We start from the raw sequence: 12,865 nt of genomic DNA on the forward strand, positions 1-12,865 counted from the left end.
TTGATGAAATCTGTCATCATTAATGGGCCTAGTATATATGTGACTTCATAGAACAAGGTAGCTATTGTAAAATAGACGTGACAAAAGAATCAAAAGGGAGTTGATGGATGTGTGTGTGTGTGTGTGTGTGTGTGTGTGTGTGTGTGTGTGTGTGTGTGTGTGTCTCCATGGAAATCTCTTGCCATGACTGTTGATGCTATGATGCTTTCTGTGTGGAGTTTGTACATTCTCACTCGGACTACATGAGTTTTCTCCTTTATAGGTAGAGGTTGGACAAATAGTGTTGTTTTCTCTAGAACGGTGGAAGCTGAGGGGAGACCTGATAGAAGTTCATAAAATTATGAGAGATGTAGATAGGGTAGACAGCCAATATCTTTTTTCCCAGGTCTGAAATGTCTATTACTAGAGGACATGCATTTAAGGTGAGAGGAGGAAAGTTCAAAGGAGATCACAAAGAATCAGGGAGACTTATTGGGCATGTGAAAGAAAATGGGTTGCAGGGAAGTAAGTGGGAGAATGGGATTGATGGGATTGGTCTGAGATCTGGCCCTTACACTTTATTTGTCTACCTATACTGCGCTTTCTCTGTAACTGCAACACTATATTCTGCATTCTGTTTTTCTTTTTACTATCTTGATGCACTTAAGTATGGCACAATCTGTCTGGATGGCACACAACCAAAAGCTTTTCACTGTATTTTGGTGCATGTGACAATAATAATAAACCAAACCAAACTAAACCCACTTGAACAGAACCTGGGAGAAGCTCTTCAGCTGCCAGGAGGATTCTCGTGGTGTCTTCCCTGTGGTACACAGCAAAGTTGAGTTTATTGTCATATGCACGAGTACATGCATGCACGGGTGTAATGAAAAACTTACTTACAGCAGCATCACAGGCACATAGCATCAGAGATGCAACATTCACAAGAAAAGCTTAAATTAAACATAAATTATACAAAATTATACAAGAAAGAACACAATTAGAACAAAAAAAAAGTCCATTGTAGTGCAAAGTGGTCATAGTGTTTCTATACAGAGGTAGTGATTAGGGTTGTGCCAGTGGGTTCAAGAACCTGATAGTTGAAGAGAAATAGCTGTTCCTGAACCTGGTGATGTGGGACTTCAGGCGTCTGTACCTCCTACCTGATGGTAGCTGCGAGAAGCTGGCATGGCCCCGATGGTGGAAATCTTTGATGATAAATGTTGTCTTCTTGAGGCAGGGTGCTCTCTGAAATTTCTGCACTGGGGCATCTCCTTTCCTGAAGATGGCCATGACTACAGTGTCCCTGAAGTCCCCTAGCATGTTATCCTCTGACCAGATAAAGGGAATGAGGTCATGGATTCATGATGTATTTCTCCCTCATGTTTTGGTCATTCAATGAGGATTTTGTTTGCTTCAGGGGCCTTTCAGAGGTTTCACAGTCATCACGTGTCTTTCCAGCTTCTAGCCCAGGCTGAGAAGCACTGAGATTGTAGCAGGTAGCAAACAATGAACCAGTAACAGAGAAGCAATAACTAAGTCGTATGTTACTTCTCTGTTTCATTGTAAAAACGTATTGAGGTACCACATATAAATAAAGCAAAAACTGTAATTAACTCTGCCTTAACAAAATAATCTTCTCAAGGTCCTCAACAAAGTGTCTCATAAACAAAGATTTGATTTAATGGTGTTAGAATGTCATAGAATCATAGGAAGATACAGCATGGAAACAGGCACTCCTGCACTGACCATCAACCATCCACTTATACTAATCCTACGTTAATCCCCACCTTTTATTCTTCCCACATACTCATGAACTCATTCCAGATGCTACCACTCATCTACACACTAGGGGCAATTTTCAGTGGCCATTTAACCTACTGACCTGTCCATTTTTGGAATGTGAGAGGAAATTAGAGCACCTGGAGAAAACCCATGAGGTCACAGGGAAAACGTGCAAACTCCACACCAACAGGACACAAGGTCAGGCTTGAAACCGGTTCTGTGGCGCTGAGGCAGTATCTCGACTAGCTGTGATACCCAAAAAGAAAAAAAACTTAACCAACAATCATTTTCAATGAAATCATTCAAGCAAGAAAAATATTCAGAATATTTATTACTAATATAGTTTGAGATCTTAAAAGATTGTGAATCTTGAACAATTCCTTCCTTAGTTCTGAGAGGAAGTGAATCTTGAACAATTCTGAGAGGAAGTCCAATGTATCTCAAGTAAATAGAACATTGTGAATCTTTGAAATATGAAATTAAGTGAGAAGATAATAGGAGTATGCCTAAAACATGAATGTGTCATTTTCTTTCAAACGTTAATAACATATCCAATTTTTATTTGGATTGTTCATTTCAACTTGCAAGCATTGCCTGGAATTTTCATTTGAAGTGAAATGTTCTCAATACTTAAGATGTCAACAAATGGATAATAAGGTAACTTGAAATGGTCAATTCACTATGCTGCTGAGAGAACTTCAATCTATTAATATTCTCATGCATGAATTCCCTGACTCCTTCATTATTTTGATAAGAATCTGTTTGCTCCTCTCTCTTTACTCTGTATCTCCTGTGGGGCCTTTGCAGTTAAATGATCAAAAAGAAGAATTTCAATTAGTTACAGGCTAATCATTGAGAGATACAGGAGGTAAACAGGCCAAGCAACCCACTGAGTCCACACCAACTATCAAGCACCTATTTACACTAATTCTATGTATAATTTATGCTAATTTAAGTTTACGTTAATTTATGGTTGTCCTCGTCTTGTAATGTACTGTGCTGCTGCTGCATGAAGCTAATTTCCATGGCATTTCAACCCTATGTATGTATGCCTATGACAATAAATTTGTACTTGTAAAATATGTTTATTAGTCACACGTACATCGAAACACACAGTGAAATACATCTTTTTGCGTAGTTTTCTGGGGGCAGCCTGCAAGTGTCACCACGCTTCCGGCGCTAACATAGCATGCCCACAACTCCTAACCTGTATGTCTTTGGAATGTGGGAGGAAACCGAAGCACCCAGAGGAAACCCACACAGACACGGGGAGAACGTACAAACTCCTTACAGACGGCGGCTGGAATTGAACCCAGGTCATCAGCGCTGTAAAGTGTTACGCTAACTGCTAAACTACTGGGCCTGCTAACCCATTCTACACTAACCCATTTTATTTTCCTACATTCCAATAATACCCCACCCACCAGATTCTATCACTCATTTCCAGAGTAGTGGCAATTTACACTGGCCAATTAACCCATCAACCCTCATGCTTTTGGGATGTGGGAGGAAACTGGAGCACCCAGAGGAAACCCACGCAGTCACAGGGAGAAGATGCAAACTCCACACTGACAGCACCAGGGGTCAGGATTGAACCCGAGCCACTGAGGTGTGTGAGGCACCAGCTCTACTTCCTGTGCCATTGTTGCACCCCATATTCTAAAATATGCATCCTTATCTGGGAGGTAACCCTTGATATGACCAATGCGGAAAGTAGTGTCTTATAAGAAATCTGAGTTAAACAGAGGATGTAATTTTGGAGAGTGATGTTTCAAGTGTTTTCTTAATGACAGCAATATTAGATGGGAAGGTAGTTGGATGGAGGGTATTCAAGGGTTGCTCCACTCGATTTGAGCAGAGTTGGATTGAGTCATTGCTCCCGAAGTGGATGCAGCAGAATCAGTAGCGTTTCCACCTTCCCTCTTGTGTGCCTGTCTCTCCCATAAGGATATGCTGAAATGTTTGTGGATATGAGCAACCAACTGTAAATTAGTCATCAAGTCAAGTTTATTATCATAGAACCATAGAACCATAGACCATACAGCACAAAACAGGCCCTTCGGCCCACCATGTTGTGCCGTCCATCAAACCACCCTCACACTCTTGCACAAGTACGGTGAGGTGCAGGTATAATGAAAAACTTGCTTGCAGCTGCATCACGGGCACATGGATACAGACAACGCACAGAACATAAATTATATAAATTATACAAGACAGTGAAGAAAAGGACAATGCAAAACAATAGTGCAAAAAGGCACAATCAGAGACCAGTTCATGGTACTGCAAGAGGTGGACTGTAGTGTTCCATTGCTGAGGTAGGGTCATCGAAAAGTAGCTGTTCCCGACCCTGGTGGTTCAGGATCCTGTACCTCCTGCCTGACAGTAGCAACGAGAAGAGGGCATGAACTGGAGGGTAGACTTCCTTGATGATGGATGCCGCTTTCTTGAGGCAGCACCTCCTGCAGGTGCTGTCAATGGTGGGGAGGGCTGTGCCCGTGATGAACTGGGCTACGTCCACTATGTAACCAGTCAGAATACTTTCAACAATGCATCTGTAGAAGTTTGTTAGAGTATTTGGTGTCATGCCAAATCTCCGCAGGATTCTAAGAAAGTAGAGGTAATGTCATGGCTTCCTCATGATTGCATCCATGTGCTGGGCCCAGGACAGGTCATCTGGGATGTTAATGCCCAGGAGTTTGAAGCTGCTACCTCTCTCCAACTCTGACCCACCAATGAGAACTGGCATGTGATCTCCTGACTTATGCCTGAAATGTAGTGTTGCTTGTGATCTCAGGATGTCCCATAGCTCCTTACCCCTACTTATACTATGGTGTCGTCACTGCTGCAGTGTAATTAAAAGCACCGTCAATTTATGCAAAGCAAAATCCCATAAACAGCAATTGTGAAGAATTTAAGTTTAATGATGAAGCAGCAGACCCACAAAGATGTGCAATGAGAAATTCCCGTTACCCACGCCTAATGCCGTCAGGCATAAATTCATCAGGATCCCTGGCACCCAACACCAGTGATATCATCAAGCTCACTCAGCAGTCAACCACTTTAAAGAGTGCTCCCAGACGGCAAGCCAGAAAGAAAAAAAATACAAGTTTTACTTATCCTTTGATCAAGGACCAATTTTAATTTTTAACCTGTATAAAAAGTGTCAAATAAAGACGGGAACTCTTGGGATTATGGCAGAAACTGAAATACCACAAATAAACTACATGAAAAATAAAACAAAACACTTGTATTTGAATGTAAGGAATTATAATCTACATACATAAAACATAACAGTTACATTTTGATACTAATTTTATTTGTTGAGATCATCAAAATTTTTAGAGCCTTTTTCAGGATGATACAGTGGCTGAGCGCACTGCTTGTATATGTGGAGCAATTAATATCCATGATTCTGTGTCCAGGACTGGAGGAGCACAGCTATCTCATAGAGGAGATTACAGAAAGAGGGTTCAGAGTATGAAGGAATTTGAAATCCGGAAGTGGATTTTAAATATGGGGTAGAGCATAGTAAACTTTACCCCATTGCAGAGATGTCTGTAACCAGAGGTCTGTTGCGCATTGCTGTCTGATTGTTGTATTTATTATTACCAGATATACTGTTTTCTCTGTGAGCTTCATGCGAGCAAGGAATTTCATTTCACCCTGGTGTATATGACAATAAGATTTCTTTATTAGTCACATGTACATCGAAACACTCAGTGAAATACATCTTTTTGCGTAGTGTCCTGGGGGCAGCCCGCAAGTGTCGCCACGCATCCAGCGCCAACATAGCATGCCCACAACTCCTAACCCGTACGTCTTTGGAATGTGGGAGGGAACCGGAGCACCCGGAGGAAACCCACGCAGACACGGGGAGAACGTACAAACTTCTTACAGACAGTGGCCAGAATCGAACCCGGGTCACTGGCGCTGTAATAGCGTTACGCTAACCACTACACTACCGTGTTTGCAATAAATTAATCTGAATCTGAATCTGTAAAGACTATCTGTAAAGTTTATTGCAGAAATGAGGAAGAATTTTTTTTTCACCCAAAGAGTGTTTGGAGTTTGCAATGCACTGCCTGAGAGGGTGGCAGAGGCAGAGACTCTCACAACATTTAACAAGTATCCAGACAAGCACTTGAATTTCCAAGGAATGAAAGGCTACGGACCAAGTGCTAGTAAAGGGGATTAGCACAGATGGATACTTGATGGTCTGCATGCATCATGGTGGGCTGAAGGGCCTGTTTCTGTGCTATATGACTTTATGACTTTATAAAAGTGCTTTATACTCCAGGGCTCGAGAAACCACCTAAAAATACTTAGTGCGGTTGGAGACAAAACTGTCAGTCAGACCCGTGCTGTCAGATTTAAATGTTAGTGAGGAGCTGTTAATATAATGGAAAATCCCTCAAATTTTTTACAGTACACACTGACCTCCAGTGCCAACTATGTCTTAGAGACAATGCAATGGTATAAATGAAATTGAAGTATAGTCAGAGGAAGTGAAGGTCTCCAAACAAGGGCAAGTTTACAACGTACCTCCAAAGGCAAAGTGCCAACAAGGACTGGTCCCAGAGAAAGTTTCCCACAAGATCCAGTGAGAAATTTCCTTTACCTATACCTACAGTCAGGCATCAGTTCAACAAGGATCCCTGGCACCCAACAGCTGGGTCATCATCAGGGGGCGCTCCTGATGGATTTGCCATGTGTCTTGTGTACCCAAGCAATGAATAGTCCAATGTACCACAAGAAAACTTTGTAACGGTGGTTTTACAATTAGCTGGGTGGATTATAAATCAAACCAATGTAAGACTGCTTCATAGAACAAAGGTTTTAGGGTCATAGAGTCACAGAGTGATGCAGCATTGAAACGAGCCTTTAGGCTCACTGAGGCCACATCATTCATCAACCAAGCATTCACATTAATCCTACTTTAATCCCAATTTTTATTCTCCACACATTCTCATCGACACTCTGCAGATTCTTCCACTTGCCCGCGCACTGGGGGCAATTAACCTACCCACCATGTGGAAGGAAACCAGAGCACCCGGCAAACTCCACATAGACAGCACCCATGGTCAGAATTGAATCCAGGTCCCTGGAGCTGGGAGGCAGTGGTTCTACCAGCTGCTCCATTGCACTATCCCTGTTTAGATGTGACCAGAGTCAGATTAGGAGCTGACTCCAGAATGATGCTGGATTTTGCAGGAAAACAAGCACTTCATGGTGAACATCAACATGACAATAGCAGAATAACCGTGTCTTCAATCCCATCAATTGAAATTGGCCCAGGTTTCACCCTTGCACACAATTACCATCCAGTCTGTGATGTTCATGTTGATGATATGGATTGCATTAATAGACTGAACTGAAACAATATTTTATTATATTGGGAAGTTAAATCATCCCAAGCTCTGCTAGCCCTTGTTCACTCAAGTACCATCAACCCATGCTCCATTCCACCCGATATACACCGGCTCCCCATTAAGCAATTGCCTCCCTTGTAAAACTCCTTGTCAATCCCCCACCCCTCATGCTGTTGCCCCTATCCCTGTAACCCCCTCTGACCTACAACCCTTGCTGCAATCTGCTCCTCCAAATCTGACCTACAAGACCATGATTTTAATCGCTCGACTGTTGGCTGCCTGCCAAGGCCCTCGTTTCTGAGGCTCCCTCCACCCACGTCTCCAGCTCTCCTGCCTCCTTGAAAATACTCCTTAAAACTCTTCTCTTTAAGCGAAGCTTTTGGTGCCCGTTCCTCGTATGAACCTATACATTCCTGTGCAGTGACTTGAGACGTATACCGTTGTCCGTTAAAGGCGATTAGTTTATTGTGATCTAGACCCGGGTAGACTGACACTCAGTGCTCGCATGAAGCTCACAGAGTAAACAGTGTACATGTTAATAACAGATACAATGAATATAACGATATGAATGTAAGTTTCTCGTTGTAAATTGGTATGAGGCGAACAGATATTTGCTTTAATGTGTTAAGGTAGCAAGTTTAAGCAGCGACTTGTAAACTAACTGCCCTTCCCCAGATAAAGCGAAAACTTGCTTTGAAGAGATGGTTCATTTATCAAAAAAATACCCAGAGGGGACGTTTTCGGGAGGGGCGTAGTTGTGATCTTTCTCTGCACCGACTGAGATTGGAAGCTCTAAACCAATAAAAGGACACTCTATCTCTCCCCGAGACGCCAGAATGATGGTCATAAACGCATCCCTTTGAAGCAGCGCTGAAGAGGCAGAGAATCTCCACCTCCCGACCCTCAGCCAGTGTTGATGTGCAGGGAAACGGAGAGGCCTCCCCACCACAGACAGACACTCGCTGACAAACTCCGGGCAGCTGAGCGGAGAGTGGCAGCGAACCCGGGGATAATTCACACCGTTCCCAGCGTCTCTCTGCAAGCGGTGCCTGTAATCCGAGGGCTCTTCTGGACAAAGCAAGGAGGAGGTGGATTTTTATTCCCCTACAAACACACACACACACACACACACACACACACACAGAAAGTTTCTGGGAAACTTTCCTTTTGCTTTTGAACATCCGCACAGTTTTATCTCATCGAACTCAGGCGGACTTTTAACTGCGCCGCCGCTGGAAACAGCGGAGTAGACAGGAGAGCGGCGAGCTGGGGCTCACCCGGCGAGAGAGGGAGGCAGACAGAAGGGGAGAGTCACAGATAAGCCATTCTCTCTTCCTCTTCTTGAGTGCCCGCTCTCTTCCCACGCCGATGCGCGCTGAACTTGCTCATCACAGGTCTGTCTCAACACCGTTCAAAGCAGGGGCTTGATTCTTGAACTGGATCTGTTGCGTGGACAGAGTTTCAGCGGAGTCTGCGGTGGGTGTCCGAAGGGAAGCGATGGCTTTACACCGCCTGAAACCAGTTGTCTCTTACCTGGTGTTGACACTAATTCTCCCTGGTGAGTTATCCATCAATCTCGGGCTTGTGTGTGTGTGTGTGTGTGTGTGTGTGTGTGTGTGTGTGTGTGTGTGTGTGTGTGTGTGTGTGTGTGTGTGTGTGCGAGGTGCGTTTACACACAGATCTAAACTTATGGCTCCACACTCTGTATCAACATTAATAAACCTGCTGATAACAAAAGACCGCAGATGCTGGAATCTGGAGCAACACACAATCTGCTGGAGGAACTCAGCGGGTCGAGTAGCGTCTGTGGAGGGAAAGGAAATGTCAACGCTTAGGGTCAAGGCCAATGCAACGGGATACTTTTCTCTCTTACAACAAAAAATGCTGGAGGAACTCAGCGGGTCAGGCAGCATCTGTGGGGGGGGGGGGGGGAGTGGGCAGTCGACGTTTCAGTCGAGACCCTTAAAATTGTAATAAGCCTAATAATACTAAACTGTTAATGGTTTGATTGGATATTCTGTCCAAGTGAGATTGGATTCAGTGGTATGGGGATGCTGAGAGTTCTCGGGGAAATGCTGTACCACAGGTGGTTGCAGTTCAATGGTGGTGTGATCGCGTTTGGTATTCAGTGTGGACAATTCAGTCCAGCGACCCTTCCCGAGCGCCGGCCGCCGCTGGTTTCGGGTTCCGCCGGCTTCAGAAGATCGCACGGCGGGGATCAGATTGGAGAGCTTGGCGCCGGAACCTCAACGCTGTCCGGGCGAGGGGCGAGGAGCAGGGCAATAAATTCACGGCAAAACGTGAAGGTCGTTTGATGAGTGTCTGGAGAAGTTATCCGAATGGTGCTGGGATTTTATTTCACAAACATATGTTATAATCCCGGCTCCCCACTGAAAATAAATTACCCTGGGAGTTATTTTTAAAAAGTGCATTTAAAATGTGTTGAGGCGCAAGTTCTAAAGAGTCGGCATTTTATTTAGTGATTTAAAAGTTGGAGATCTGTTGGTTAAATCGCCCCATGACTTTCCCCAGGGGGCCGCTTGTCAATCTATCACTATCATTCACTTATTCAAGCACCACACGCCATCCAGGAAAGACAACCCTCTAAACAGGACAGATTTCAGTGCAGGGATAGTGAAAGTTCACGCAGGGTATAACCGGCCCGGAGCTGTGAATTATTGAGGACTAGACTTCATCTGTTTGATATTACAGGCCAACTTTATCTCTCTCAACCTAGTGTCCTAAACTGAGGTTGAGGAAGAGAATCAACAATTTCTGACTTGGTGCGCTCGGTCCTATAGCAAGGTGCAGGGAGACAGCCCACGGGACAATCTTTCACCCCATGGGGGAAAGTTTAAAGGAGATGTCCTGGGCAAATGTTTTACACAGGGAGTGGTGGGTGCCTGGAACGGGCTGCCAGGGTTGGCGGTGGAAGCAGATACGACAGTGGCGTTTAAGAGGCTCTTAGACACATGAATACGCAGGGCTATGGATCATGTGCAGGCGGAGAGATTTAGTTTAATTTGGTATCACATTCGGCGCAGGCATCGTGGGCCGAAGGGCCTGTTCCTGTGCTGTACTGTTCTATGTAAAACTTAACTGACTTTTATTATACATCACCAGTCATACTCAAAATAGTTAATTGAACAACCATCTCTATGGCGCTTTGGTAGATAAAAATGAAAAGGCTTTCAGTGGGATGATAATATTAACAGTGCAAGGAAAATAATAAAGAGTTTCTCATAAACTCCACGAATTGAATTTTAATTAGGTCTTCAGTTCAGTTTACAGTCTCCCTAGACAGACTATTTGTGCACTAATGTCCCTGACCAGATATCAGGAATCTGGATCAGTGCCAGAACAGAGACTTATTTCCTGGGACCCACTCTATCCCGTTATATAAGTACATCCTTTATTTATAAACCTGACACTTGTGCAATGATCCACCGTTACCCACCTCCCCTCCCCATCACTTCTAACCCCATCCCACCCCTATGCCCATTTGTTTCTCTCTGGGGTCGATCAATGGAACAAGTAGTTCCAGAATGGACAAGGAAAATATCTACTCATTACTTTTATCATCATCGTTCTATAATCATTCAAAATAGAGTATGTATATTTGGTGTTACCTTTTGAGAAGAAAGGAATGATTAAGTAGGAGCTTTGGTATGTGGGTAAGTAAGTGGGTGATCTCTGCTAAGTTGGCGTAAACGGGAGCAAAGTCCTGATGCAGGGTTTCAACCCAAAACGTCGACAATTCCTTTCCTCCCACAGATGCTGCTCGACCCACTGAGTTCCTCCAGCAGATTGTTTGTTGCTCCAGATTCAAGTATCTGCAGTCTCTTGTGCCTTCTTGGAAGAAATGGGATTGGGAGGCTCTGTATTCATACTTTTCTATGTGTTCTAGCCATTATCAGTTGTGATATGTACCCTTTCTGCTTGATGCTGCCAGGCTCCATTCTGTCTCTGGCAGTGTCTTTCGTTCTGCATATCTAAATCATGTCCTCACATCCACCATTCAAAGGATATCCCCTGAGGACATGCCCCATTCATTGCTCTCACAGCTTTTGCTGCCATCAGAATTGTATAGCACAGTATCACAGCTAGTGGAGCCACTGCCTCACACTGCCAGAGACTTGGGTTCTAGTCTGACCTTCAGTGCTATCTGTCTGGGGTCTGTGTCTGCGTGGGTTTCCTCCAGGTGCTCTTGTTTTCTCCCACATCCCAAATACGTGCGAGTTGGTAAATTAATTGGCCTCTGTGAATCTGAGGGGAGTTGATGGAGATGTGGAGAGAATAAAACTGGGATTGGTGTAAATGGATGGTTGATGGTCAGCAGGGACTTGGTGGGCCAAAGACCCTGCTTCCTGCTGTATTTTTCTATGACTATGTTGTGCACTTTGAGTAAAAGTTAATCCCAAAGCACTTCACAGAAATGCCAACAAAACAGCAAAGGTTGATCAAATAATTCAGCTTTAAGTACTCTCTTTGGAAGTCATTGCATTTTTGTTACTTCAGGTGAATTAGAATGCCCAAGGTACATCACGCTGAGCAAAAGAACATTCTCTACTGAATTCTTCTTCCTTCTTTCTCAAGAGGCAGCAATGAAGGAATCATCAATTAAAAAGTGTTGCTAAAGAGAATAAGGAAAGAGTATGGCACAAAATGTCTTTATTCAGAATGTTGTTGGTGAACGTTATACTTTGCCAATGGGAGGTTGTGACAGAAATCATTAGGAAAGTGGATAAATATTCAGGCAGAATGTTTTGATGGGAGCGCCAGGGCAGTGGAATTAGTTTCAGATCGTTCCAACAAAGCACAACTAAACACACAAAGAGCTGAATAATTTCCTTCTGTGCCAAATGCTTCCATGGTTGGAAATAAAATCTTTAATGATGCATTTAATAAATGTGAAATTGATACTTGCAGTTTAACATTAGCTCAATCTAGCTGAAATCCTTTCGCTGACACATATACACCAGAGAGAATTCACACTTCCATGACCCACATACTCATCAATCATATTTAGAAAGCAGAAAGGGGAGAGCCGCTTCTCTCCAATTATTTCAGGTGAGGAGAAATAAGTTTCAATTTTTCTCAGGGCTCCAGTGGATCCTCTGATTCATTTTATAAGTAGGTTTGCTGCTACACTGAACTTACAAGCCATGCATGTCAAACTAAAGCTGTTGTCTCCAGCGAATTTCATTCCACTATGCTCTATACACCACCTTGTGACTGCAAAATCAGCATTGGTAAACTTGCAATTAAAATGTGTCTAAATTAATGCAGTGACCAATTGCAGACAATTATAGAACTAACAAATGGAGGGTAGGAGTGAAGAAAATTTGGAAGAAAAGTTTTCTCAGGGCTCACTGAACCTATCTGAACCGAACTGAAAATAATGCAGCAGTGAGAAGTAGTTCTACTGAGTAATATTGAGCTTAATAGCCTCAAGGTAATAAAGGTATGCCATAAACCCAGATAACAGCAGCTCCTCCCCTCACCCTGTCCTCCTCCCATAGCAGCTCCTATTTGTGTTATGTTTCAGTGACGGGACAGCTGATTAATTTCTGAACTTGATGGAATCAACCTGATGAGTTTTTTTGTTGAATATTGGAACTGTTGATGTATTGTTCAAAACCAACCTCGATGACGCACTTTTGGTTTGGGGTTGGGGACATATTATCCTTACTGGGGACAAGGCTTACTGTGTTCCCATTGTGGAGAGCATG

General features: G+C 43.5%; 1 protein-coding gene across 2 annotated transcripts in view; it reads left to right on the forward strand.

The window, feature by feature from the left end:
• The first annotated feature begins 7,984 nt into the window (after positions 1-7,984).
• The window catches only part of LOC127574264 (protein APCDD1-like), a 37,607-nt gene continuing 32,726 nt past the window's right edge, over positions 7,985-12,865 (forward strand). For both annotated transcript variants that reach the window (XM_052023120.1, XM_052023119.1), the window contains exon 1: positions 7,985-8,691. Coding sequence is in view for 1 of the 2 variants with exons in the window: in XM_052023119.1 (XP_051879079.1) it covers positions 8,631-8,691 (61 nt within the window). In the remaining variant the exon portion in view is untranslated. The remainder of the gene's footprint in view (positions 8,692-12,865) is intronic.

The sequence above is a fragment of the Pristis pectinata genome, chromosome 9 (genome assembly GCF_009764475.1).
Source record: "Pristis pectinata isolate sPriPec2 chromosome 9, sPriPec2.1.pri, whole genome shotgun sequence".
Classification (NCBI taxonomy): domain Eukaryota; kingdom Metazoa; phylum Chordata; class Chondrichthyes; order Rhinopristiformes; family Pristidae; genus Pristis; species Pristis pectinata.